A 27,420-nucleotide genomic window follows, 5' to 3' on the forward strand; every position below is an offset into this window, starting at 1 on the left:
TTTTGTAGCTGACTCCAGCCAATTTGAGCACTATGGTGTCCAGAAAATCAATGTTTTCCTTGTTTGTTATGGCTTTAAGTTAAATGAATTTGCGATGATTATAGGAGATTATTCTAATTCTGCTGCCATAAGTCCAAAGCCCCAGGAGACTGTCACCCCTAAAAAGGAATTGTGTGAGATTGTAAAGAAGTGCTGAAATGTATAAAAATGGTCTGTGAGTAATATCAAGTGGATCCCTCAACAAAAATTAAGCCAGGTTCTGAAAGTACTTCATTGATATCAGCTTAGACCTACTGAACAATAGGCCTCTTGTGATGCACTGGTGGTGCCCCTACCTCTGAGCTGAAAGGCCTGGGTTCAAATCCAATTTGTTGTAAATGTGTCATAACATGTCTGAATAGGTTAATTGAAACTAACTATAAATGGGCTGAACATGTTTTATGGAGATTCCTTTCTCTGCTGCTATTATTGAAGTACAGGCAGTTCCCGGGTTGTGAACAGTTCAGTTCTGGAATCTGTATGCAAGTCAGAACACAAAGCAAGGCAATATATGGGAGCCTTTCTAATTACAGGCAGTGTCCATATTTTGAGTCTTTAAAATTGCACTCCTGTATAAGATCAAAATTGTAAGTGTTCATGGTCAGGTGTAAATTATAATTGGGAATGTTTTTATTACCTTTCCAATGAAAAGCAGTGATTATTGTCTGTTATTTTCTAAATGTTCATAAGTTTTTCTTTATAACACATTGGCAGGTATATGCATCACTAGTCCTGCCAAAGAGAGTCTTGCAGTACTATGATTCATGATTGGTTTGGTCACTAATTGCTGATATGTTTTGCAGATGGATCAGATCCTTATAAATGATGTTTTGAGTGTAATGGCTGATGATGCTTTGTTATCATCTCATCCCATCATTGTTAATGTATCAACGCCAGCAGAAATTACTTCTGTGTTTGATGGCATATCATATAGTAAGGTAAGAATTGTGAATTTATTATAAAGGTAATACATAAGTTATTTGCACTGTAAGGATGTTGTGATATTTTGCAAAACCCTGTGCATACTGAATGGGGCTGAATTTTGGCCAAAAATACTTTGGGATGCTCCTCACACTCTTCCTGGCAGTAGCTGAATTTCCAGCCAATGACTGGGCCTGGCCCTCCATCTGACGTCACTGAAGATGTCATTAGCTGTGAGTTTCATACTTTTTAAAAATTTTGTAGAAGATGCACTGGTGCCAGTTGCCCAACTGCAAAGTGGAGAGAACACAGCGAGAGTGGGATTGTTTGCTGTGACTGATGGGATCTGTAACTGCAAGTTATAAATTTAGAGGGCAACAGAGGTAGGCCTGGAGAATGCAACTAGCTGGGTCATGCTTTCAAGAGCTGGTATGGGCATGATAGGTCGAATGGTCTCCTTCTGTACTCTAAATTCTGTGAACTCCCAAGGAGAAAGTCACATGGATGCCATTGAAAGGGAATGCAGTTTAACAGAGAGTCTGCTACAAATCAGAATTTATTGGTGGTAAATTTTTAATTCACTTATGGGATGAGTGCATCACTGACTGACCAACATCTATTATTCATCCCTAGTTGCCCTTGAAAAGGTGGTGATGAGCTGCCTTCTTGAACTGCTGCAGCCATTAGTTGTGAGTTTGATTATGTGACAATCAATTGTGAAATGACTGTCCTCCATATCTTAGAACCCCATTTTAGTGAATTACTCTCCACAGAATTGAGTTTTTACAGACCTTGAAAGCGTGCAAACATGATTTACAAGGATGTTGTCAGGGTTGGAGGATTCAAGTTACAGGGAGAGGCTGAATAGGCTGAGCCTGTTTTCCCTGGAATTTCAGAGGCTGAGGTTTATAGAGGTTTATAAAATTATGAGGGGCATGGATATGATGAATAGACAGGGTCTTTTGCCTGGCGTGGGGGTATCCAGAACTAGAGGACATAGGTTTAGGGTGAGAGGGGAAAGAATTAAGAGACCTAAGGAGCAACCTTTTCATGCAGAGAGTGGTACGTGTATGGAATGAGATGCCAGAGGAGCTGGTTGAGGCTGATACAATTACAACATTTTAGGGGTGGTAAGGCAGGCACCAGCTCAGTGTAATGGACTTGTGCAGAACCAGTGTCTCTAAAGAGTCTGCTTATAAAGACTGGCTCTGGCATATATGGCATGCTGGAGGAAGGGGTTAGGTGAATGGGATAGAGTTCAGTACTGCCGCCCAGGAATGGAGACGTGAAAGTGATTGTGATGCTCAGCAATTTCACTGGAGAATTGTTTCATGGATTGGTTGGGGTAACTTCTGGGATCTCACATCTGTGGTCCATCTTTGCACAATAAGAAAAGGACAGATACCTCACTTATGAGTGTATAATGTAAGGATGAGGGCTCATATGGAAATTAAGCTATGCCAAGATGACAGTTGAAGAGTCAGGAAGCATCCAAGGAACAGGAGAGTCAATGTTTCAAGCATCAGGAATGAATAGATCTTGCTTGAAACGTCGACCCTCCTGCTCCTGGTTTGCTGCCGCACCAGTGTGCTTTTCCAGCACCACACTTTTCGACTGATCTCCAGCATCTGCAGTCTTCATTTTCTCCTAAGCCAAGGTGACAATCAGCTTCAATGCTATGGTGGGAATCCCACAAGTCCAGAGAGTCATTAACTCCATACAGGCCGCCATAATCCCCTTCAGAATGGACATGTGCTTTCCTCAGCAAGAAAGGGGTCCACTCCGTCAAAATGGTGTGCAACTGCAGCAAGTGTGTCAGAGGTTTTTAGGCAGCTGCCAGGTTTCCTTCATTCCAAATTAGTCATCGAGACTTCACTTAGTCACTGCATTGGAGAGGCTTTGTGGACAGATCAAGTGTCTCAAGGGCATATCCACTGAGGGCTTGGTTGCTCTCATCAGTGCAAGAGATGCAGTTGGCAAACAGAGGCCATATACAGGAGAGACTGAGGGCAATGACCACTGACATGCAGGGAGATCCACAGTAAGTTCAGCTAAGACTCCTCATGCTGTCACTGGACAAGAACCATTTACCTCCTAGTGGATGTCCAGATGGCATGTAATGCCATCCCATGGCATTCATCAGACACGTCCATCATGCACTCCTGCCCTTCTGTTACCATCATCCATTTTCATGCCCCTTCAGCTGTGCATGGCCTCCTGAGGGCACAAGAATTACACACGTTGAAGGCACATGTTGACGTAAACTAAACATACTGTTCCATGCGTGAAGTGAAGAAAGCTGCACGGGCACCACCTTCAGGAGTATCCTCTTTTCTGAGGAGAAGCCCACAAGGCAATATTTCTGCTTTGTGAGTTGGGAGTCCCAGGATCCCAGCAAGGATAGGAGCTGCAGTGACGCTTGTGATGAAGAACATCTGATTTTGTCCAAGGCTAGGACAGGAGGAGAGCTGCATAAAAAATTCTGAACCGCTTAATCCCACCATTGGTCACATCTACCATCTTGAGGCTGGGACAAAAGAACCCGTCTGGCAGCTAGGTGCAACAACGTGTTACTGAACCATGGAGCCACTTCCTGTCATGCTGTGACATCTATCTGAGTGCGGCAATGCAGGTTGAAATGTTGCTCCCTGATTTGCACTAAGAAAATACCTCTCTGGGTAACTTTTCTGGGTAATGGCAGGAGTAAGAATTTGCTGCACCCCTTCCCTAACCTTTAATGATCGCCTTTCTCCTGAAATACATGCAAATATAATGAATTGAGAACTGTGTGATTGCACAACATGCCCCCTAGTGGAAGTGATTGCCAATGACATGCTGAATTTAGCAGAATAGAAGATTCCTCCCTATGTGAATTTATTGCTGAGAGACATTAATAGGAAATACATAATCACATTTGTTTGAAATTCATTTATTTTAAAAGCCTCTGTTAAAATCAGGGGAGGAATTAATATGTTTCTCAATAATATTGTACATCACAAAAAATTCAACCTCACTGTGGGCCCTCAAATCAGATAGTGTTATATAGGGGTCACTATAATTGATAAATGTACACTAGTGAGCAATTAAAACTTATCACATTTATTGAATTTCAGCATGTTAACAGTAAGATACTTGGTACTGTTGGTAAAATGAAAGATATACTGAATTGATTGTACATAACATAATATGGTAAACAGTTCCTCCCTTGCAAACCATGTTTGAATACAAACAGTGGCCAGTTAGTGAACATAATGAGAACCTGTTGCAGTCTTTATTGTAGAGCATTATTTACCTTTTTAATTTAGAGTCTGTTTGTTTACTGCGATATCATGTGCATAATGCGTGAAATGAATTGTTCAAATATTTTGTTCCGTGTGTTTTTATGATAGTTGTCCCCCCAACAGAAAAGTTTTAGAACTGTAAATGACACTGGAATCGTAAATCAATATGAGGCTGATTTTATGATTATCACTTACTTGGATACCTTGACCAAATGCAGACAATTTAACAATTGACCCCTATAAGTAGTGCTTTGACATGAAAGCAGCAATTTTCTACATAAGGTTGGCCAGCTCAGTGGTAGCACTGCTCCCTCAGCACGCCAGGGACTCTGGTTTGATTCCACCCTTGGGCAACTGTCTGTGTGGAGTAAGAACATGCTCCCCGTGTCTGTGTGAGTTTCCTCCGAGGTGCTCCAGCTACCTCCCACAGTTCAAAGATGTGCAGATTAGGTGGATTGGTGATGCTAAATTTCCCCTAGTGTCCAGAAAGCTGTATGTTAGGTGGATTAGCCATGGGAAATGCAGGGTTACAGGGATAGGGCGGGCCTGGGTAGGGTCTTCAGAGGGTCAATGTGGACTTGATGGGAAAAATGGCCTCTCTCCACACTATTGGAATTCTATGTAAACCTGGGCTTTCTTTTGACGGAGAGAGATAATTCACTGAAAGGGAAGGGACACATTTTGAAGACCAGGCCATACAAAATTTTCAATTTTGATGGAAGAAAATTGCCCTTCACACTCTCATGTGACTTCGGTTGCCCAGAGTATTGTATCAGCTTGAGATCCCTAAGTGGTGATTAATTGGTTGAATGCTTTTCTGTATTTTAATTTGTGTTCACACAATAACACAATGTAAGTTTCAGACAGAGGGGAAAAAAATTTAAGTTCATTGGGTAACCCATCTGGAATCTCATGGCTGTTTTCTAGTAACGCCCAATCTTTTTGTTGACCAATGACGAATTCTTTTATTAAGTGTGGAAACAGGCCCTTCGGCCCAACTAGTCCACACCTACCCTCTGAAGAGTAACCCACCCAGACCATTCCCCCTAACTAATGCACCTAACTCTATGGGCAATTTTAGCATGCCCAGTTCACCTAATCTGCACATCTTTGGACTGTGGGAGGAAACCGGAGCACTCTGAGGAAACCCACGCAGACACTGGGAGAATGTGCAAACTCCACACAGACAGTAGCCCGAAACTGGAATCAAACCAGGGTCCCTGGCGCTGTGAGGCAGCAGTGCTAACCACTGAGCCACCGTGCTGCCCCAAATTTCTTCATTGAAATCCATTTCATTTTCTTGCTCCACTGCTGCACTAATGGTCTGCTCAACAGATTTGACGATATGTCGGTTTAAAAAAATAAGCTTTTGTACTCGTCAGTTATATTTTTAGGGATTATTATGCATTTCTTTTTGTTCACACTGAGTGCTTATGTTTGCAGGGTGCATCAATTCTCCGTATGTTACGTGATTGGATTACTCCAGGAAAATTTCAGGAGGGTTGCCAGGTACAGAATTCTTGTGGGTTTTTTACTCTTGATCAGTAAATGTGGCAAAGCACCATGGCTTCAGTACATTGTTTTGAAGTTATGATCTGTCCTTATATTCTTGTACTGGTGAGATCCTGTTCTCAGTCATTCTGTCATGAGGGCATCACTGGAAGCTAAGTAGTTCCGAACAGAGATGGAGAAGAGTGGCATTAATTGATACTAATTCCATGCACACATCTTGTCTGTGGATGACACAAAGAGCTGAGGGTCCAAGAAGGAAAACAATGCATGCCCTATTGAAATTAAACAATGTTGTTCACAATAACAGAGAACTTTGTTTTAAATACTGCACTCTACCTTCAGAAATACCTCCAGGATCACCACTTTAAAAATGCAAAGACTGATGACTTCTGGCAAGCGCTCTCAAAGGTAAAGACTAGTTTCTTTGTTTCTTTCAATGAGAGTTTACTGCTTATATCTGTTCTTATTTTCCACATTTCTTAGCATGGAATTAATTTCTTCTGTAGGTCAGTGGTCATCCTGTGAAGGAAGTGATGGATACATGGACACGGCAAATGGGTTTTCCTGTTCTAAATGTTGATTCAATGTCTGAGCTCGCACAGAAACGCTTCCTGTTAGACCCTGGAGCAAATGCAACTCAGCCTCCTTCACCTTTCAAGTAAGACATACTGTTCAATGGATAACCAATTTGCTTTGAATTAGCACGATCCTGGTGGGAATAATGAGCTGGAAATTAAACCCCATGATTCCATAAATCATCAAAATTCTGAAATATAATTCATTTATTTTCAGGTGGTTAATGGCTGATTGTGACCATTATTGAAGATAAAAGAAATTTTGTTGCCAAGCGTCATCAATGAACAAGAGACAGAAATGTATTTATTGTCACAAACTTATCATCTAACCTTCAAAAAAACCTTCAAAGGGCGGCATAGTGGTTCAGCAGTTAGACTGCTGCCTTACAGTGCCAGGGACCCTGGTTCAATTCCAGTTTCTGTGTGAAGTTTGTACATTCTCCCCGTGTCTGCATGGATTTCCTCCGGGTGCTCTGGTTTCCTCCCACAATCCAAAGATGTACAAGTTAGGGTGATTTGGCCATGCTAAATTGTCCATAGTGTTAGGTACATTAGTCAGGGGTAAATGTAGGGGAATGGGTCTTGGTGGGTTACTGTTTGGAGGGTCGATGTGGACTTGTTGGACCAACGGGCCTGTTTCCATGCTGTAGAGAATCTAATCTAAAGTAAATACTAATGCAAACTTAACCTATACTCCTTTTAAAGCTTCGTGTGCCCTCTTGCTCAAGCTCTCACACATGTTTACACTTGCCATGTGTATCTCTCCTAATGTCTCTCTCGCTCTTGCTCGCTCTCTCTCTTGCTGTCTGTGTCTTGCACACACAGACCCACCCCCCACTCCCCGCCACTTACCCCCCCCCCACCCAATGGGATGGAATGAGACAATTTTGCGCACAGTTGGATTTTGATTAGGAGACAGTGAGGTGTGCTGATACTGGAGATTAGAGTTGAGAGTGTGTTGCTGGAAAAGCACAGCAGGTCAGGCAGCATCTGAGGAGTAGAAAATTCGACGTTTCAGCCGGAGCCCTTCATCTCCTTTCCTGATGAAGGGCTGTGGCCTGAAACGTTGATTCTTCTGCTCTTTGGATGCTGCCTGACCTGCTGTACTTTTCCAGCAACACACTCTCAATTTTGTATTTTGATACCCATTGTTGTTGACCACAGCGATCCTCAATCTGGGAGACAGTCTAATGGATTTGGATCTTGGCTTTAATTGGAAGTTACCATGCAAAGTCTTTGCATGTTAAGGGAGAGCAAGGGATTCAGCATGTGGATAGGGTGTCAAACTGCTAATTTAAATCAATCCAAATCCTGTCGCTGGGTGTGCGTGTGTGTATGTGTGTGTGGGTGTGTGTGTGAGTGTGTGTGTGTGTGTCCTTTTTTCTTTTTCCAAAAACAACACTTGCTAACGTCAAAATCCATGTTCCAGTTAAAAAAAAAGAGCACAGTTTATCTTTCCTTATGAAATGCCTTTTAGGAATGCATGTGTATCGCATCAGCTGGTTCCTTTTCATCTATCTTACCATTACCTCGTAACAGAAGTCTATAAATTTGTCAGGCCTGATCTCCCCTTCATGCAGAAGTGCTGACTCTGCTTATGTACTGTACCTCTGAATGATCCATAGTAGACTCTAGGTTTACCTCATTTTAAATAACCACCCACAGCCCGTTGGTTCATATCACCTGTGAACCAGTTGGTCCATTTCCTGTCAGTTATTTGTACATGTTTACTGTGGCTATATTGCTTCCATTTCCAGTTGAATTTTCCCTGTTCAGAATATCTAGACCCTGATTTTCCACCATGCACAGTGAAAATGTGGTATCTGACAGTGCGATGGAGCTCAGAAGAAATGGACCACATTCCGTTATACACTGACTAAAAATATACAATAAACAATTGAAAATTATTGAATCCTTTATTTTTCCATTTCAGTTATCGATGGAATATCCCGATAAAGTGGCACACAAAGAATGAAACAAATGAAACTTTTTTCAACTCCACTTCAAACAGTATGTATGGGATGAAAGAAAGTTGAGACTTCAAAATATAGCCTTTCAGCTGAAAATCTGAAACCATAGCAGAAAATACTGATAGTGCTTTGCAGATCATGGAGGTGATAATTGGTCAGTTTCTATAATGGGGCTTGACATCAAAGCAGGAAATTGGAACTCTAGTCCTGAAAGTCCTGGAATTCAGTAAACCCAGGTTATCTCAGCCTCCAGTAGTTGATGCTCCCTGCTGGCAGTATGAGCTCAGACATTGAGCGTAAACTTGTTCGGCTCACCATCAAAACTCTGTTTTTATTTATTTGAGCCTTTTTAAATATAAGATTGTGTCTGATGCAAGATCTATTTTTCTTTTTTTTCATGGGGTGTGGATATCATTGGCTAGGCTAGCATTTTTCACCCTCCCTTAATTGTCCTGAGCATGGTATTGAACTGCCTTCTTGAACCACTGCAGTCTTCACAGTATGGGAACAACCACAGTGCTGTTAGGAAGTTCCTGCATTCTGATCCTGCAGCAGTGAAGGCACAGTGATATAGTTCCAAGTCAGTTCCATTTTTGGATGGAAGCTTGCAAATGATAGTGTTTCTATACAATGGTTGTCCTTGTCTACCATTGTGATAGAGGTGATAGTTTAGAACAGGTGAGTTACTGCTCTATGTCTTGTAGATGGTACATACCGCTGGTGATGTGCATTAGGGTTGAAGGGAATGAATGTTGAAGTTGCAAGTGGGTTGCCAATCATGTGGGTTGCGTTGCCCTGGATAGTGTCATTCTTAGAGTCCTGTTGGAAAATATACTCATCTATGTTAAGTGGAAAGTATTCCATCACACTCCTGATTTGTGCCTTGTAGATGGTCAGGATTTGGGGAGTCATGATGTGAGTTACTTACCACAGAATTCCTAGTGTCTGATCTGCTCTTGGATCCATAGTATTTATATGCTCATCCACTTCAGATTCTGGTCAATAGTAATGCCCAGCTGTTGAAAGTGAGACACTCAGCAATGATAACATATTTGAATTTCAAGAAGCAAGGGTACTCTCTAACCAGAGATTGCCTGGCATATGTATGACATGAATATTTCTTGCCACTTATCTGCTGTATCGGTGCCACCTCTTGCTTCCATGAGGAGCTTGAACAGTTCATCAACTTCACTAACATCTTCCGCATTGACCTGAAGTTCACCTGGACCATCTTGGACACCTCCCTCTCCTTTCTGGACCTCTCCCTCTCCATCTCTGGTGACTGGCTCAACATGGACATCTATTTCAAACCCACCAACTCCCGCAGCTATCTCAACTACACCTCCTTCTACAAAAATACAAACCCTTACTCCCAATTCCTCCGCCTCCACCATATCTGCTTCCAGGAGGAACAATTCCACTCCAGAACATCCCAGGTGGCCTCCTATTTCAAAGACTGCAATTTCCTCTTCCCTGTGATCAACACTGCCCTCCAGTGCATCTCTTCCACTTCCCACACCTCCACCTTTGAACCACACCCCTTCCACGCTACAAGGATAGAACCTCCCTAGTCCTCCACCTTCCACCCCCCTAATCTCCGGATATAGCTCATTATCCTCTACCATTTCTGCCACTTACAATCAGACCCCACCCTAGATATATTTCCCTGCCTACCCTATTTGCATTTCACAGAGACCATTTCCTCCGTGACTCCCTTGTTAGGTCCATGCCCCCACCAACCCATCCTCCATACCCAGCACCTTCCCTTGCTGTTGCAAGAGGTGTAAAACCTGTGTCCACACTTTCCCCCAGCTCTGTCCAAGGCCCCAAAGGATCTTTTTACATTGGCAGGAATTTTTCTGCACATCCACCCACCTCATTAACTGATTCAGGTGCTCTCAATGTGGTCTCCTCTACATCAGGGAGATAGAATGCCAACTCACAAGAGTGTTTCAGGGGACATCTCTGGGACACATGCACTAAACAACCCCACCACCCTGTGATCGCCCACTTAAACGCCCCCTCCCATTCCCCCAAAGACATAGAAATCTTGGACCTACTCCACCACCAAATCCAAGCCACCTGATGCTGAGAGGAAGAATGCCTCATCTTCCTACAATCACACGGCATCAAAGTTGACTTTAGCAGTTTCTAAATCTCCCCTCCACCCAACTACATCCCAGATCCTGCCCTCCAACTGATCACCACCCTCCTGACCTGTCCTACCTGTCCAGCTTCCTTCCCACCAATTCACTCCAACTTCGCCCACTGATCTATCACAATTACCCCCACTTGCATCCACCTATCATCATCCCAGCTACCTTCCCCCTGGCTCCACCCCCACCTCACCTATTTATCAGTCAGACACCGCCGCCGCGACCAACCTAACATTCCTGATGAAGGGCTTATGTCCGAAACTTTGACTCTCTGACTCCTCAGATACTGCCTGATCTATGCTTTTCCACTGACTCTCCAGCATCTGCAGTCCTCACTTCATCCCATTTATCTGCAAATGATTGGATACTATCCAGGTCTTGCTGAATGTGGCATGAACTACTTCGGTATTCGCAAAACTATGTATTAAATTGAACATTGTGCAATAATCCAAGAGTATCCTCACTTTTGATGTTATGATTAGAGAACGGTTATTGAAGAGCCTGACCTTTGCACTGACGAACTGGGCTTCTCCATCACTGGGGACATTCATGGAATCTTCACCTTCTGGTTATTGTTTAAATGGCCACCACCATTCATGACTTGATATGGCAGGACTGCAGAGTTTTGACCTGATCCATTGGTTGTGGGATTGCTTTGCCTTCTCTGCTGCATGCTGCATCTGTTGGTGGGCACGCAAGTAGTCCTGTGTTCTAGCTTCACCAAATTGACACCCTATTTTTAGGCATGCATGCTGTGACTCCTGGTATGCCTTTCTGTGTTCTCCATTCTACCTAGGTTGATCTGCTATCTTGCTGGTATTGATGGTGGGGAATATGCTGGGCTCTGCGGCTACATTGTGGTTATAAACAAGTCTGCTGCTGACGGCCAACAGCACCTCAGGGTTGCCTGGTTTGCACCGCTGCAACTGATGGAAGTCTGTCCCATTTAGCACCATGGTATTGCTACACAACAAGTGCTAATGGGCCAGTAAATCATAGTTGTATGTACAATAAGAGGCCATTTGCTCCATCATGCCCATGCCAGCAATATGTGATTATTCCACTGCACACCACACTATGTAGTAAAGGAAGCCACACTGCTGGGTGAAATATAAATCTTTTAGCTGCTACAACAGAAAAAAACAGTTTGGAATGCCCAATAGATCTAGCAGAATCTGCCAGGACAGAGTTAATAATTCAGGTCTCTTGCCTGTTATTAAATTTGAAATGCTAACCCACTTTCTTATTATAGTGATTTTGGAAGGATGGAAAGCAAATCTTCTTCATGTACAGTAAGAATGAGGGCCAAAGTATTGCAGGAGATATTAATTTATGTTGATGAATTACTAAATTAGGGCACTGGATTAAAGTTAGGAAAGAGCGAATCTTTTTTGATAAAATAAGACCGGGCATGTAAGATGAAGACTTTCTACTGTTAAGATTTTGGCATATGATATTAGTCTGTTCATTGGTTTTGTTAAAATACAGACATAAGAACAGTAATTAAACTAGTTTTGATAAATATTTAGGTATTAATTTGATGCAAGAATCAGTTGATGGATTACTGAAAATAAACACAGACCATGTTGGATTCTATCGTGTGCAGTATGAAGCAGCAACCTGGAATAAAATCATCAATCAACTGATAAATGACCATAATGTAAGTTAAAATGTTCTTCATCCAATTTTATCCCAAAATGTAAGTGCTAAAAATTGTACAGTTTCATTAAAGAGGAAATCTGTGCTAACTAAATACTTGTATAACTTATACACCTCCATGTAGTTCTTTTCAACTGCTGATCGTACGGGATTAATTGATGACACGTTTTCACTTGGAAGGTAAGTGTTTGAGTCACTTAATCCTTGAATTTTGAAAATTGCTGAAGGGGGAAACTGAATGAAGTGATGGGTTCTCCCACTGTTGATTGTTCTGCAAGGATGTGATTGAAATCTAAGCCAAATTGATAGCAAGAGGGATTGGGTCTTTTATTGAAACTTAGATTTCAGATTTACTTTAAATATTAAAATATTTCAACAAGAAATAAAGAAAAGTGGGGAAAAAAAAACTACATAAATTTTACAGTTTGAAAGATTTTAAGTCAATGGCTAAATAAAATTCTTTGGACTTTACAGTGAATCAAAAAAAGAGAAATTGCCCCCTCATTCTAGTAAATCTGAAGACTTTTCTTAATTGCTCCTTCAGTTTTTAGTCCAGTGAGTTATGAACACTTCTTTCTTGAATCTTGACATAACACAGGGCTTAGACATTGTCTCAGCCGTTTTCTTCATCTGCAGGGTTCCAACCACACTGTCATGGGGTATCATAATTCGCAAAAAAGCATCTTTCACTATCAGAATATATTTTCTTTACTGCTCTAAACAATCTCCTTTTCTAGTAGGAGTGACTAACCTTGCATCTGACCCCAATCAGAGCTCCTTCAAAATACACAAACACTTTTCATTCTCTGGTTTTCCTAAACTAAAATTAATCCTCCTTATTCTAAACCCAGAAGCAGGCTCATGCCTTTCAATGCTTTCTCTCTCCTGTCATAAACTCCTACAATTTCAACAAATCTTCATGAACAAAGCAGGGGGAACACACAAGTTTAAAATCACAATTCCAGAAAGATCGAGTTAATTTTTAAATCTTGCACAAAAATAGTCGAAAACCCATACACCACTAGTTTGAAATCCAAACCGTTTAAAACAATGTTAGTGTATGCTATTGTGATGAAAGGCATATATAATGTTATCTTTACAGAACTTCTGGAGACACTTAAAGTTTTGCATTGGTCCTGAGAAAAATATATTGGAACCTTGAATTATGATTGTTACTCCCTTTAATGGTTTACTTGTTTGTTACAGAGCGACTCTACTAAGCTATTCTGTAGCCTTAAACATGACAAAATATCTGAAGAATGAATTGGAATATTTGCCTTGGTCAAAAGCGATTTCATCCAGTGCCTATATTCGGGACATGCTGCAAGATGATGAGAATCTTTACTCAAAATTTCAGGTGAGTTGAAATGAATGCCTTGGAACAGTTAAATAATAAACATCGGAAAAAATTGAAAGACTGTACAGTGAAGAGCAATTTACATTTTCCCTGTTACAGGCCTATTGGAGGAAGCAAGTTAAATCCATTACAGACAAACTTGGATGGGAAGATGATGGTTCCCATTTAAATAGGTTTGCAATTTTTACTTGTGAAACAATAAGAATCGTACATTTATTCAATTGTATAAATTCACTCGAAGAATATTTTTGATTTATGTCCAGGTTATTGAGAGAAGATGTTTTGGCACTTGCATGTCGGATGGAAGATGAAGAAGCACTAGCAAACGCATCTAAATTATTTGACACATGGTTGGCGGGAGGATAGTGAGTATACTGCCACTGATTTATCAGGTGGCAGAAAGGGATTAGGAATGTGGTGGGATTGGGGATAGCAGTTAACATGAGAATCCCAGACATGCAGAAGTCCTAATGAATTTAATAAATAGACCTAATTTGTTTTTTTTAAATGCTTTGTCATAGAACTGAACTGCTCCACAGTGTAGTGTACTACTGGTTGGGAAGACCAGAACCATAGAGTCATAGAGTTTCACAGGATTGAAACAGGCCCTTTGGCACAACCTGTCCATGCCGCCCAGTCTTCACAATTAAACTAGTCAAATTCAATAAAGATTGTATTAGTTTTGCTTGTGGGTCTGAGGGAAACTGTCCTGTTCCTCTTGACTCACAAGCAGTGCTATAAAAAACACTTGAAAGCAACCAAATCAAGCAGCTCACTCCATTTAGCAGCTGTGTTTTCAAGCCTAGCAATCCCACCGGCCAGTGTTAAAGTTGCACACCCAGCTACCGGTTGGAGCCTGATTGAAATATTATGGTGAAACATTGCACCTCTGAAGACCAAGACATGAATAGCCCCAAGCTTTTTTCAGTGGATTGTGGTCATGTCTCATGGCTGAATCATTCTAATCCCCAATTCCCTTACCCTGTCATAGCAATGTTAATATAGCCCTTTCCATGCCTGCTTGCACAAAATGAAGTGCAATATAAATGTAACGGAAAGTGAAGTATGCCAATAATAACTTGTTTTTTTTCTCATAACTAGTATACCTCCAAATTTACGTCTGATTGTATACCGTTATGGGATGCAGAAGTCAGGGAATGCAACTTCATGGGAAATTATGTTTAAGAAGTATCAGGAAACTCCCCTCGCTCAAGAAAAGGACAAGCTTCTGTATGGATTGGCTTCAGTGGAAGATGTTTGGCTTTTGGACAGGTAAATACAATACTCAATCCACTTGCATCTGTCACAAATCATTCTATTGGCCTACGTTATCACACTGGTTTATGAACCAGTGAAAGAATTTACTTCACCAATTAAAGATATTTTCTAAATTCTATAAAATAAGATTCTGGCAGTACCTGTAATTTAAGTTGGTTAATACATAAGACAAAGTGAATTTGTTATAGTGAATTTGAATCATGTGGTTTAAATATAGATTAAGAGAGAGACTGTGACAGAACTAACAAACTTCAAGTTATTTAAATTATCTTATTACAATGTGGAGGTCCTGATAGTGCCAGTTATTTGGCAATTGGCTGAAAGCAGTTGGTTCAGTTGATGTTAGTTATTGTAGTAGAAAGCTAAGCTAGTTAGTGCTTCATCAGAGGTCTCTACAACAGATCATTGTTCTCAAATTAAAATGTCCGTAAGAGACAAACGATTAGGAGACTGTTCTTGAGTCAGATGTAGACCAAATTACAAATTTGGTTCATGTGGGAATTTGGAGGATGGGTGGTGGAAGAGAATAAAAGGCAAGCTTACCTCAATCACAAGAATGCACATCTTATTGTGTGAGGGGTCTCTGTGACAGTACCTGTACCCTGCATAACCATTTGAGCAAGAAATGTTGTCACTTACAGCAACCTGAGTTCTGGGTTTCAGAGTATGAGCAGTAGTTGGTGACACTGGACTGCATGTCTGAAGCTGAGAACTGGATAGCATATATGTGATAACTCCTCCCAAGGAAAACGGAATGGGTGATCACCAGGAAGTCCAAAAGGAAGCAGAAGAAGTAGTAGAGAAATCTTCTGAGTGCTTTCCACTCTCCAACCATTATTCATTTCTGAAAACTGATGACAGTGATGATTCATCTGAAAATTACAGCCATTGAAAAGTGCATGGTACCACAGGTGGTTTAACTTCAAAGCAAGGTGCAAGAAAGACTGAAAGAACCATAATGATAGGCAGTTTGATATGGAACTGATAGACATTTCTGCAGCGGTAGATGTGAATCCAGGATGCCATGTTGCTTTGCTGGTACCAGGATTGAAGATGACACTGAATAGCTGCGGAGCCCTCAGAGGGGAGGGTTGATGAAAGAATGCACCACCAGAATCTGTTGGAATCAACAATATAGTGGAAAGTGATATGGTCCTGCATTCAGAATTGAGGGACCGAGATAGGAACTTAGCAAGCAGGATCTCAAAAGTAATAATCTCCAGGTTACTCTCCATGTGCAAATGAATATTGGATAAGACAGATGAATACTTAGCTGGAAGATTCATGCAGGAGGGGTGTGCGTTTGATTCTTATGGCATTGTGACTTACTCGGAAGGGTGGGACCTGTACAGGCCCGATAATTTTCAGTTGAGCAGAGCCAGGACAGATGTTCCTTGAAGGGTGCTTTGCTAGTGCTGTTGGGAGGCTTTAAAGTAACTCAGCAGGGGTTTGGCAGCCAGGAGAGAATATTGGAGGAATACCTATGTGCACAAAATGCTGGGAAAGGTAGGTAGCAGTAGAATAGAGTAGCATGTTAATTGGTAGGGTCAGGGAAAGGGAGAAAGTAGTAAAGTCTAAATGTGCTGGATTGTGGTAGATAACATTGGTGCAGGTACAGTTTGCAAAGTATACATACGGTACTATGGCTACAACAGATTAGCCTCAAGGAAGTGCAGACTAGTCAGAACATAAGAAACATAAGAAATAGGAGCAGGAGTAGACCGTCTGGCCCCTCGAGCACCATTCAGTAAAATGATGGTGGATTTTCTCGTGGACTCAGCTCCACTTACCCACCCGCTCACCATAACCTATAACTCCTTTACTGTTCAAAAATCTATCGATCTTTGCCTTAGAATCATTCAGTGAGGTAGCCTCAACTGCTTCACAGAGCAGGGAATTCCACAGATTCACGATCCTAGATGTGAAATAATGTGAAGTCCTGAGCTATGAAACTCTAGTTGGGAACGAGCTGTTAAACATTCCTGGATGCAAATATTTAGGAAAGGTGGGAAAGGATGAAAAGGGATCGCGTGGCAGGGCTGACATTGCAGTGCTGGCGAAAGATAATCTCTGAGAGGCATCAAGGAGAGAATCAATTTAGCTAGAGTTAAGGCAAACAATGGTAGTTACATTGCTTAGTGAAAAGGATATACAGAAATAAATTTTGAATCACTAAATTCAAAATTATTGTAGTTTTAATGGGGGACTTTAATTATCTAAATATAGACAGGGATAGTAATTGTGTAAAGGTCAGAGTGTGACAAGTATTCCTAAGATACATTCAGGAGAATTTTTCAGTCCAACAGGTTAGCATTGTAGGGAAAGTAAGTGCTGCTAAACCTGGTTTTTGGAAATGAGGTATCCATTGAAATGTTCAATAGAACATTTGGGTGACAGTGATCATTGTAACATAAAGTTGAGGATAACAATGAACAAGGGCAATGAATAATACATAGGAAGGATAAGTAGTAGGGAAAAATCCAACTTCAAGGAAGTAAGAATTGATTGGATTGAATAAATTGGAATCAAAGATTGGCACAAAAAGTTTTGGCAGAGCAATGGGGTACCTACAAAGAACAAATGGTTCAGGCACAGTCAAAGTACATTCCTTTGTGGGACCAACAGATCCAGAACTCCCTGAATGACAGCAAGGGTAGAGATTATCCTTAAGAAGAAACTGTGCTTATGACAAATATCGAATACAAATTACATTTGAGAAAAAGGCTCACGGGGTGGTGACAAAGCAAAGGAATATAAGAATAGACTGGCAACTATCATGTTTGTCAACTTGGACTGAAAGGTAGCAAGTAATATTCATGAAATAAATGATAAGTAATGATGATCTACAACAAGAGATCATCTGACAATCACTCTCTCTTGAAACTCAATAGCTAAATCCCACACTATCAACATTTTGAAGGTGACCATTGACCAGAAGCTGAACTGGACTAGCCATACAAATATAATGAGTACAAGAGCAGGTCAAAGACTATGAATGTCACAGCGAGTAACTCCCTTCCTATTCCCTCAAAATCTGTTCACCATTTGTAATGCATACGTCAGGTGTATAATGGAATATTCCCCATTTGCCTGGACGGGTGCTGTTCTGACAACACTCAAGAAGCCTGACAGAAACGGCCTGATAGATTGGCACCACATCTACACTGTCCTCCACCAATGCTTCATATCAACAGTGTGAACTATATACAAGATGCAGTGCAGAAATTTGCAGAGTCTCTTAAAAACCCATGACCACCACCATCTGGAATGACATTGGAACACTACCACTTGGAAGTTTTTCTCCAAGATGATCACCATCCCGACTTGGTAATATATCGTTATTCTGTTATTGTCATTGAGTCAAAATCCTGGAAATCCCTCCCTAAATGCATTGTGCTACTACATACACTAACTGGTACTGAACATCTGTTCAAAGAGGTAGCTTAGCACCGCATTTTTGAGTGCATTTAGGGATGAGCAATAAAAGCTGGCCCAACCAGAAAAAGCCTCATTCTTTGACTGAATAAACAAAGGAGCCTGAGTACTTCAGTAGGTGGTGGTAAATGGGTGATAAACAGAAGAGTGGTGCCAGTGAAGGACCAAAAAGGGGATTTGCACATGGAGGCAGAGGGTATCAGTGAACTGTTAAACTGATCATTTGTAGCTGTCTTTACTAAGATGGAAAATGCTACCAGGCCACAGTGAAGGAGCAGAAGATTCAGTCAGTGGAAGGGTTTAAAATTCGTGAGGAATTCTCGGAAACTGTCCATATTTAAGTCAACAAGCCACTGACACCGATGTGACATAGCCAAGAATACATAGGTGTCACAAAGCTGTTCCTTTTCTCAAGGATACTACGTCCTTGGTTTTTCTCAGAGGACTCGTAAACGCATCCCGTGCCAACTTAGATTGGTTGGTACAGAAATTAAAGGATTTTGAGAGGCCTTTTGTTTATGTGTAAACAGATGAGACTTCAGGCCAAAGTGGTCATGTTTTAGAAGTGACCTTTATGATGGAAGTAGAGTGGTCAGCTCTCTAGCTGAGCAGTTCAGTTAGAACTAGTTGGGAGTTCAACAGTGATCTGTGTGGAAACTCTCTCTCTCTCTTTCTGCCCTTCTAACTTCAACCTGTAAGCATCTGTTCCTTTTATATACTGTGTTTCAAGGGGGTTTGCTTATTGGGACTGTTGTGTATATTTGGAACAGCATAATTAAGTCTAGTTTGGATAGACTGAGTTCTGTAGGGGTTCTTTATTCTGCTCTTTTTGTATCATTGTGAAATTTTGTGAATAAATTTGTCTGTTTTAAAATCTAGTAGTCAACCTGGCTACCTCACTCCAGGTAATTTTCACTGTACACTTACTGAAACAAATTGCAATATTATGGTCTAGGCTGTCTGCTTAAGAATATTTTGAGTGGTCTGGTCGAGTCCATAACAAGTGTGCGTAGAAATTGCAGAGAAACTGGCAATAGTTTTTCAGTTTCTGTTAGATGTGCAGTGGTGCCAGAAGACTGGAAAATTTCATCTTTGTTCAAAATATTGCAAATGTTAGCCTGTCAGCGAGAAGCTAGACTTTTAATATCCGTAATTTGAAAATTTCTATCAACAGTAATTTTGGCAAAATTACCTCAGCATAGATATCTTAACAGTAAATTAACTAAGGAGTGGCTCAGTGGTTAACACTGCTGCCTTACAGCGCCAGGGACCTGGGTTCAATTCCTGCCTCGGGCAACTGTCTGTGTGGAGTTTGCACATTCTCCCCCTGTCTGCGTGGGTTTCCTCTGGGTGTTCCGGTTTCCTCCCACAGTCCAAAGATGACCAGGTTAGGTGAATTGGCCATACTAAATTGCCCATAGTGTTAGGTGGGTTGCTCTTCGGAGGGTCGGTGTGGACTTGTTGGGCCAAAAGGCCTGTTTCCACACTGTAGGGAATCTAAATTTATTGGAGTTTTTTTGAGGTAACAGACATGATTAGGGCAAAGCTGTTGCTGTGGTATGAATGATGGACCTCCAAAAGGCATTTAATAGTGTCACAAAATAGACTTGTAAACAAAATTGGAACTCTGGGAATAAAATTGGCAATGGCAACATTGATACAAATTGGCTAAGTGACAGGAAACGAAGGGGGATGGTGAATGAATATTTTTTCAGACTGGAGGAAGATCTCCAGTGTTTAGGTTTGGATACTTGGATTTACTGATTAGATAGGAGAAAGTGAGGACTGCAGATGCTGGGGATCAGAGCTTAAAAATGTGTTGCTGGAAAAGCGCAGCAGGTCAAGCAGCATCAAAGGAGAAGGAGAATCGACGTTTCGGGCATAAGCCCTTCTTCAGGCATGAGGAGGGTGTGCCAAGCAGGCTAAGATAAAAGGTAGGAAGGAGGGACTTGGGGGAGGGGCGTTGGGAATGCGATAGGTGGAAGGAGGTTAAGGTGAGGGTGATAGGTCGGAGAGGGGGTGGGGGCGGAGAGGTCGGGAAGTAGATTGTATTTACTGATTAGATGTTAATGATTTAGAGTTTGTGGAACTTCAGAGGGACATGAACAGTTTTGTTGAATGAATACATAGTTGCAGATGTTCAAATCCAGAGAATGTGAGGTGTTGTACCATTGTTAGGAAGAATAAGAGTGGCAATAAAAAATTGAGTATAATTCTAAAAGAGGTTCAGGAGTAGAAAGACTTGAATGTATAAGTACATACCTCATTAAAGGTGGCATGGCAGGTTGAGAGAGTAGTTAATCGCATGCGGTATCTGAGACTTTATTAATAGGGCCTAGAGTATAAGGGCAAGGAGGATATGTTGAATTTGAAAAAGGTTTAAGTTCAGCCTCCATGGAGTATTGTGTATAGTTCTGGGCACACACTTTTTAAGAAGGATGTGGAGGCATTGGGGAATGATTACAGAGATGAGGATAGATTGCAGAATCTGGGGCTGTACTTATTAGAGAAGAGAAAACTGAAAGACAATGTAACTACAGTATTAAAAATCACGAGGGGACACAGTAAATAGGAAGAAAATATCCCCATTTGTGAAAGGATAGATAACATAAAGGAATAGACCTAAGCAATAAACAAAGATATAAGGAAAAACTGTTTCCAACAGTGTTTTGAGTTAGGAATGCACTGTCTGGGAATGTGGTGGAGCAGGTTCAATCAAGACATATTAAAAGAGAATTAGATGGTTATTAGAAAAGGAATAACAGATATGGTGAGAAAGCAGGAGAATGGCTAAAAGTGAAAATGTCCATTTGAAGAGCCTGTTTCTGCACTGTAATAGTTGTTATTCTGAGATTCTTATTCTGTAAGTTACTATAGTGTTAAAATAATTGATCAGTATTCAAATGTCATTTTTTTGCTTCATGTTGCAGATTCTTAAAATATATTAAAAATGAAAGTCTCATTAAGAGTCAAGACGTGTTCACTGTTCTCCAGTACATTTCATACAACAAGTATGGGAAAACTATGGCCTGGGATTGGACACGACTCAACTGGGAATATTTAGTAGAAAGGTAGGAACAATGTTTTTACATCTCAGTACGAATCTGATTATCAGTGAATGGACTTTTATAGATATGATACCAGCTTTATAATATCTTACATCAAGAGTCATGCCATAAAAAATTAGGTTCTAATTCAAATTTATGTTTTTGCCAATTATTAATCATAAACCTCACATTCTGTATTTTGCTGAATCTTAATTCTTTCTCTCAATATTCACTTAAGGCACAGGTAGTAATGTATTTAAAATGTTATTCTAAAGTGCATGATTTAAGATGAATTTCAAAATTGGAGTGGTATGGTGGGGGAAGTGTTATGAGTCTGTACTGAGGAAAGACACATTTAAGGAAGTCAGTTATACTGTGATTTTCTTTCAAACCTCATGATTGAACATCTGTTTCTTTTGCTAATTTAAAAAGTACTCTGCATTTATAAAACTCCTTCAGTGGTCTAATAGCACCCATCAGCACTTTGAAATAATGTAATCCTATTTTGGTTGTTGTTATAAAGGAACTGTGACAGCCACTTTGCACACAGCAAGAAATGAAATAGCGATCATATCGTTTCTGTTATCCCTCTGTTACCTACAGAAAGCAAAGAACATGAGGAATCCACAGCTGACATAACCGTAATTTTTTTCTGATTTTCTTTGACAACAGGCACACCCACCTATCCTCTGCACAACCTTTTATAGGACCAGGAGTAGGCCATTCAGCCCACCATTCAATATTGTCATGGCTGATTGAACATTTAAATTCTTTTTACCCACCCTATCCCCATAACTCTCAACACCATTTTAAATCAAAAATCTTATCAAACCCCACCTTTTAAACATAGATGGACTAAGCTGCCACAGTTCTTTGCGGTAGAGAATTCGAAAGGTTCACAACCTTCTGAATGAAAAGCCTCTCATCTTGGCCATAAGTGACATCCCCTTTATTTTTAAATTGTACAGCCTGGGTTCTAAACTCCCTAACTTGGGGAAACATATGACCTACATCGACCTTGTCTCTGCCTTTTAAGAATTTGTATGGTTCGATAAGATCACTTCTCATTCTTCAGAACTCGAGAGAATACAGGTCTAAATTGTCCAACCTCTCTTCATTCTGGGAACAAGTCTGATGAACCTTCTTGCACTCCCTCTAAGGCAATAATATATTTCCTGAAATAAAGATATTAAAACTACACATAGTACTCCAGGTGCAGTCTAACTAAGCTCCTACACAAGTGAAGCAAGATTTCACTACCCCTGTACTCGAATCCTCTTGCAATAAAAGCTAACATTGCATTAACCTTCCTAATACCTTGCTGCAAATGTATTTTAGTCTTCAGTGACTTGTTGACAAAGGCATCTAAGAAGTCCTTTTGTACACCTACATTTTCCAACTTCTTTACATTTAAGAAATAGTCTGCACTACTACTTCTCTGACCAAAGAATCTGATGTCTCATGTTTCCACATTATATTATGCCTGTCACATTCTTGCCCACTCATTAAACCGACCTGAATCATGCTGAAGCCATTTTGTATTTTCCTCACAACGTCCATTTCCACTTGGTTTCACATTGTCGACAGATTTGGAAATATTATATTTGGTCTCGATGTCCAAATCATTAACATATCACTAATGTGAACAGCTGGAGTCCAAGTACTGATCCTTATGATACCTCACTTGTCAGTATGAGAACGACCCATTTATTCCTACTGTTTTCTGTCTTTTAGCCAAATCATGCCAGTACATTTACCTCCTGTCCCATGTGCTTCAATTTTGTGGAGAACTTTATCAATAGCATTCTGAAAATCCATATATACTCTAGCCAACACCTCTCATTTTATCAATTTTGAAAATAACATCTTAAAAAAAATTCCGAGTTCATCAAACACATTTTCCCATTTGTAAATCCATACTGACTATACCCAATCAGATGGTGGTCATCCAAGTATCTATTAATTCCATACATTATTATACATTCTAGCATTTTGTCTATTACTGATGTAAAGCTAACAGGTCTGTAATTTCCTGTTATTTTCCTCTCTCTGTCCCATCTTAAATAGTGATGTTGGATCCTTTAGAGTCCATGGGAATCATTCTATAATTTATAGAATTTTGGAAGATCTTCACGAATGCAATAAACACTAACTACCGACATAGTTACCGACATACTAACAAGGACATAGAACTCCTTCGGCATTCTGGGATTTATCAGCTTTTGGTGTTATTAATTTCTCCAGTACAATTTTTTTATACAGTTAACTTCCTTCAACTCCTCATTCTCCACAGCCACTTGAATAACTAGATTCTATGAGATTTGTTCTTTCTTCCTGAATGAAAACAAAGTAATGATTTAGCTTCCCTGCTATTTTTCAGTATAAATACTCCTGACTCCACTCATAGTAGATCACATTCATTTTAGCCAGTTTTTTTTTACGCTTTCACAAACAGTTTTTTTTTGCTGGATTTAATTTGTATTCTATTCTCCCTTTTTTTCTCAGTCTCTTGGTCCTCCATGGCTGTTTTCTTAAAAACTTCCAATCCTCAGAATTACAGGCAAAGTACAGTAGACCTTTTCTTTCAATCTTATACAATCCTGAACTTCCTTTGTTAACCAAGGTTGACTGACCTTTCCTGAATTTCTGCACCTTGAGGGAATGTATCGCTGCTGTAAGTCATTTAATAGTTTGTACATTACTTATGTACAATCATGGCTTTTAATGTATTTTCTCAATTTAACTCAACCAATTTTGTGCCTCGTGCTTTCATAATTTTGTTTATTCAGAATATTTTTACAATAAAAGTTTGTTAACTTCAACAAAACAGAAATTGAAAAAGACAGTAGGTCTGGCAGTATCCCGTGAAGAGAAAGCAGAGTTAACATTTTGAGTTCGCTGACCCTTCAGTACTGATAGTAGCTTGGAAAGGCCGCTAGCAGTGGTGTTGAGTAGTGAGCATATAGGCTGCAGTGGAGCCGAGAGAGAGAGAAGGCGACATTAGCCAGGCAAAGGATTGGATGATACTAAGCCAGAGAGAAGGAAAAGCTGATACTATGTACAATAAGTAGGTGAGAATGGGTTGACTGTGCTAAAAGCAGCCCGTGTCATGACAGGGCCTGGGTGTTAGAATGGGCAGAGGACATCAAGAGGTGTATCAAAGTCTAAAATTTTGAACTCAATATTGAAGCCTGAAGGCTGCAGGGTCTCCAAGCAGAGGTTGAAGTGCTGTCCTTCCAGCTTGCGCTCAGCTTCACTGGAGTATCGCAGCAAGCCTGAGACAGAGATGTCGACCAGGGAGCAGAGTGGTGTGTTGAAGAGTCAGGTGACTAAAATCTCAGGGTCGTTATTGCAGACAGAATATAGGTGTTTTGCAAAGCTGTCTCACAATCTGTGTTTCATCTCTCCAATGTAGAGAGAACACTTGGTGAGCAGTGAATACAGTAGGCTGGATGAAGTGAAGTTTAGATAAAACACTGTTTCACCTGGAACGTGTACCTGGAGCCTTGCTAGTGAGAGGGGAGGAGATAAACAGGCAGGCATTACACATTGTCATTGCATAGGAAGGTGCCATGGGACTGTTGAGAACTGTTGGGAGTTTATTAGGGTGTTCCGGAAGGAACAGGTCCTGCCAACACTGACAAAGGAGGGGTGGTGGCATCCTGCTGGAGGTGACAGTAATAATGGCTTAGAGTCCTTTTGGATGCAGTTTCTGGGTTGCGGTGGGGCAATGGAAAGGGAGGACCAGGGAACTCCATTGATGTTGTGGGAGGGAAGTGAAGAGGTGAGGGCAGACACAGGTCAGCCCAGTCAACCATGTTAATGTGGAATCCTCAGTTGAAAAAAAATGGAAATTTCTGAGGCCCCTTAACTTTAACTTAAATTTTGTTCAAATTTCAGATACACAATTACAGATAGAAATCTTGGACGCCTAGTTTCAAGAATAACCAGCTCATTTAACACCGAGCTCAGGTTGTGGCAGGTGAGATGGAGAAAGACTGTTTTAACTTTGTTTTTACATCAAGGATCACAAATCGTGAGAGGTGATACATACGAAACAAGATCAAACCATATCTAGATGCAAACAGAGAAGCATCATTAATAGATAGCTGCTTAGTCACTACTCAGGCATTGGTCATAGCAATTTTTAGAATGTGTCATCAAATGAAGAGAGGGAGTAGACATGAAGGTAGGATCAGAACAGACATGGAAAGTGAGATATGAGGCCAGGAGGCTTGGATGGTTGGTCAAAAAGAAGGGTGGTGGGTAGTTGATAACTTGCAGTCTTGCCTCAGTTGTTTTATGATCAACTTGATAAAATCAGACCTACTGGTAATGCAGACTGGGAGCTTGGGTCTTTTAATTGTTTTACAACCTGTTCCAACTGGCGGATGAGCATGTGAAAATGTGGGGCATGAAATAGTTGAAGTGCACATGTTTCACGGGTCAAAGGGAGAACTATGAATGCCTGTGCAGAAAACAATCAGTTTCCTACAAAGTTGACAGTGCAGCTACTGGAAATCTGAATCATAAGCAGAAAATACTGGAAATACTTGGCAGGTTCAGCAACATCTATGGAGAGTGATACATCACATGCTCTTGTCCGCTGTGTTTTTTATTGGGTGCAGGGGGACATGATATGTTATATAGTTCAGATGGCTAGCCCACTACCTACCCACCCATGCTCATAATAGAGAGTGAGTGAGTAAAATCAGCAGGCCGCTCACTGTACACAGATTCAACCTCAGTATTCTTCCCATAGTTAATGTTCCAGTTTGACCTTTCAGAATGAAGAAATGTTATAGATGGTAATAAATTTTAATCAGTATAGAGAGAAGGAATAAGGGAGGAAAAGAAAAAAAAGGCCTGAGATAAAAAACAATTCGTCACATTCTCCACCACTTTGTTTTCAAAGTACGACATGATGGGGGGTAGAAGGTGAGGATTGGGGTGATCTCTGTTGTGTGGATGGGGTGGGGAAGATTTATTACTTTGGATAAACTGATATGAGCGAATTTGTTAAATAATTTATGCTCTTTTAATTTTAAGATGAAATACTTCTTTGAAAAATATCCAAACGCTGGAGCAGGAGAGACGCCTCGTAAACAAGCTCTTGAAACGGTCCAGACAAATATAGACTGGCTAAAAAACAACAAGGATGAAATAAAAGGATGGTTGCAGAGCAATGTGTGATATTGGGAGCACAGTGCCCTTCATGTAAACACTATATATTCTTAACAATAGCTTTTGTGTTGGCTTTGAGGACCATTGCATTTGTGCTTGAAAAATTAATATATGGAAAAGAATGATATTCCTTCTCTTTTCCAAAAGCGTGCCTTTTCTATTGTTTTATTTGTGGCTGTATTGCCCATACAGTTTGTGAAAGAATTCAGGTGCCATCTTTTTTCCTGTCACGCCTTATAATGACAGTTTTACAGTTCATGCAACTTAACTGGACTAAGCTATACATTGTCATCTTTGTAACATGTTCAACAACAAAAAAAACTACTGCTGTAATGATGAGTTTTAAATAAATGAATTGTGAAGATTTTATATAGATCTTGAATCCAACTTTTTTTATTTAAATCTCTATTAGTGGTTGGTTTCTGTTCTTAAAACATTCATGACCACTTTGCACTGTTAAATTAGCAGATTGTGTGACACTCACTGAGAGACTTTTCTCTTGCATGGTAAATTGAATCACAAGCAGCAGTAGTAGGAGCTGACCAGAGGGAACAAGCAACTTTCATGGAACTGATGGTGCTGACAATTTTCAGAAGTACAACCACATTACCATAATATGTGGCCACAGGTGAGACTAAAGCCATTGAGGTTGTTGGTTTCCTTATGCCTAACTTTTCTTTACACATCCCATTTCCCCCGTGTCTTACGATTGTTTCTGACTTGAAATGAATACATGCCACTCATCCCTTTATAGACCAGTGAAACAGGACCCCAACCTATGTATCCTCTTGATGGCTAAGTGTTTATGAAGCACTCTATATGATTCCAATAGCTACACCCCATTGTTTGTGCACCATAAATCCCATACCTTACCCCACCTGGTGGGCATGATAGCATCCACTTGGCTATAATAGCATCCACTTGGCCATAATGCAAAATAGTCACATAATAAACATTCCAAACTAAATTTATGCTAAAATCATGTTGTTGCATTCAAAACTCAACT

At 40.5% G+C, this 27,420-nt stretch overlaps 1 protein-coding gene across 1 annotated transcript in view; it reads left to right on the forward strand.

Moving 5' to 3' along the window:
• The window catches only part of enpep (glutamyl aminopeptidase), a 64,743-nt gene extending 37,960 nt beyond the window's left edge, over positions 1 to 26,783 (forward strand). The window contains exons 7-20 of the mRNA XM_043697755.2: positions 843 to 977; positions 5,685 to 5,750; positions 6,096 to 6,161; positions 6,260 to 6,411; positions 8,262 to 8,338; positions 11,984 to 12,114; positions 12,238 to 12,293; positions 13,320 to 13,470; positions 13,570 to 13,643; positions 13,734 to 13,835; positions 14,572 to 14,742; positions 21,114 to 21,254; positions 25,131 to 25,212; positions 26,280 to 26,783. Of these exons, the coding sequence (XP_043553690.1) occupies positions 843 to 977; positions 5,685 to 5,750; positions 6,096 to 6,161; positions 6,260 to 6,411; positions 8,262 to 8,338; positions 11,984 to 12,114; positions 12,238 to 12,293; positions 13,320 to 13,470; positions 13,570 to 13,643; positions 13,734 to 13,835; positions 14,572 to 14,742; positions 21,114 to 21,254; positions 25,131 to 25,212; positions 26,280 to 26,423 (1,548 nt within the window). The 3' untranslated portion in view covers positions 26,424 to 26,783. The remainder of the gene's footprint in view (positions 1 to 842; positions 978 to 5,684; positions 5,751 to 6,095; positions 6,162 to 6,259; positions 6,412 to 8,261; positions 8,339 to 11,983; positions 12,115 to 12,237; positions 12,294 to 13,319; positions 13,471 to 13,569; positions 13,644 to 13,733; positions 13,836 to 14,571; positions 14,743 to 21,113; positions 21,255 to 25,130; positions 25,213 to 26,279) is intronic.
• Positions 26,784 to 27,420: the final 637 nt, after the last annotated feature.

The sequence above is a fragment of the Chiloscyllium plagiosum genome, unplaced genomic scaffold, assembly GCF_037043375.1.
Source record: "Chiloscyllium plagiosum isolate Xiang-an unplaced genomic scaffold, Cpla_swu_hap1 HiC_scaffold_1, whole genome shotgun sequence".
Lineage (NCBI taxonomy): Eukaryota > Metazoa > Chordata > Chondrichthyes > Orectolobiformes > Hemiscylliidae > Chiloscyllium > Chiloscyllium plagiosum.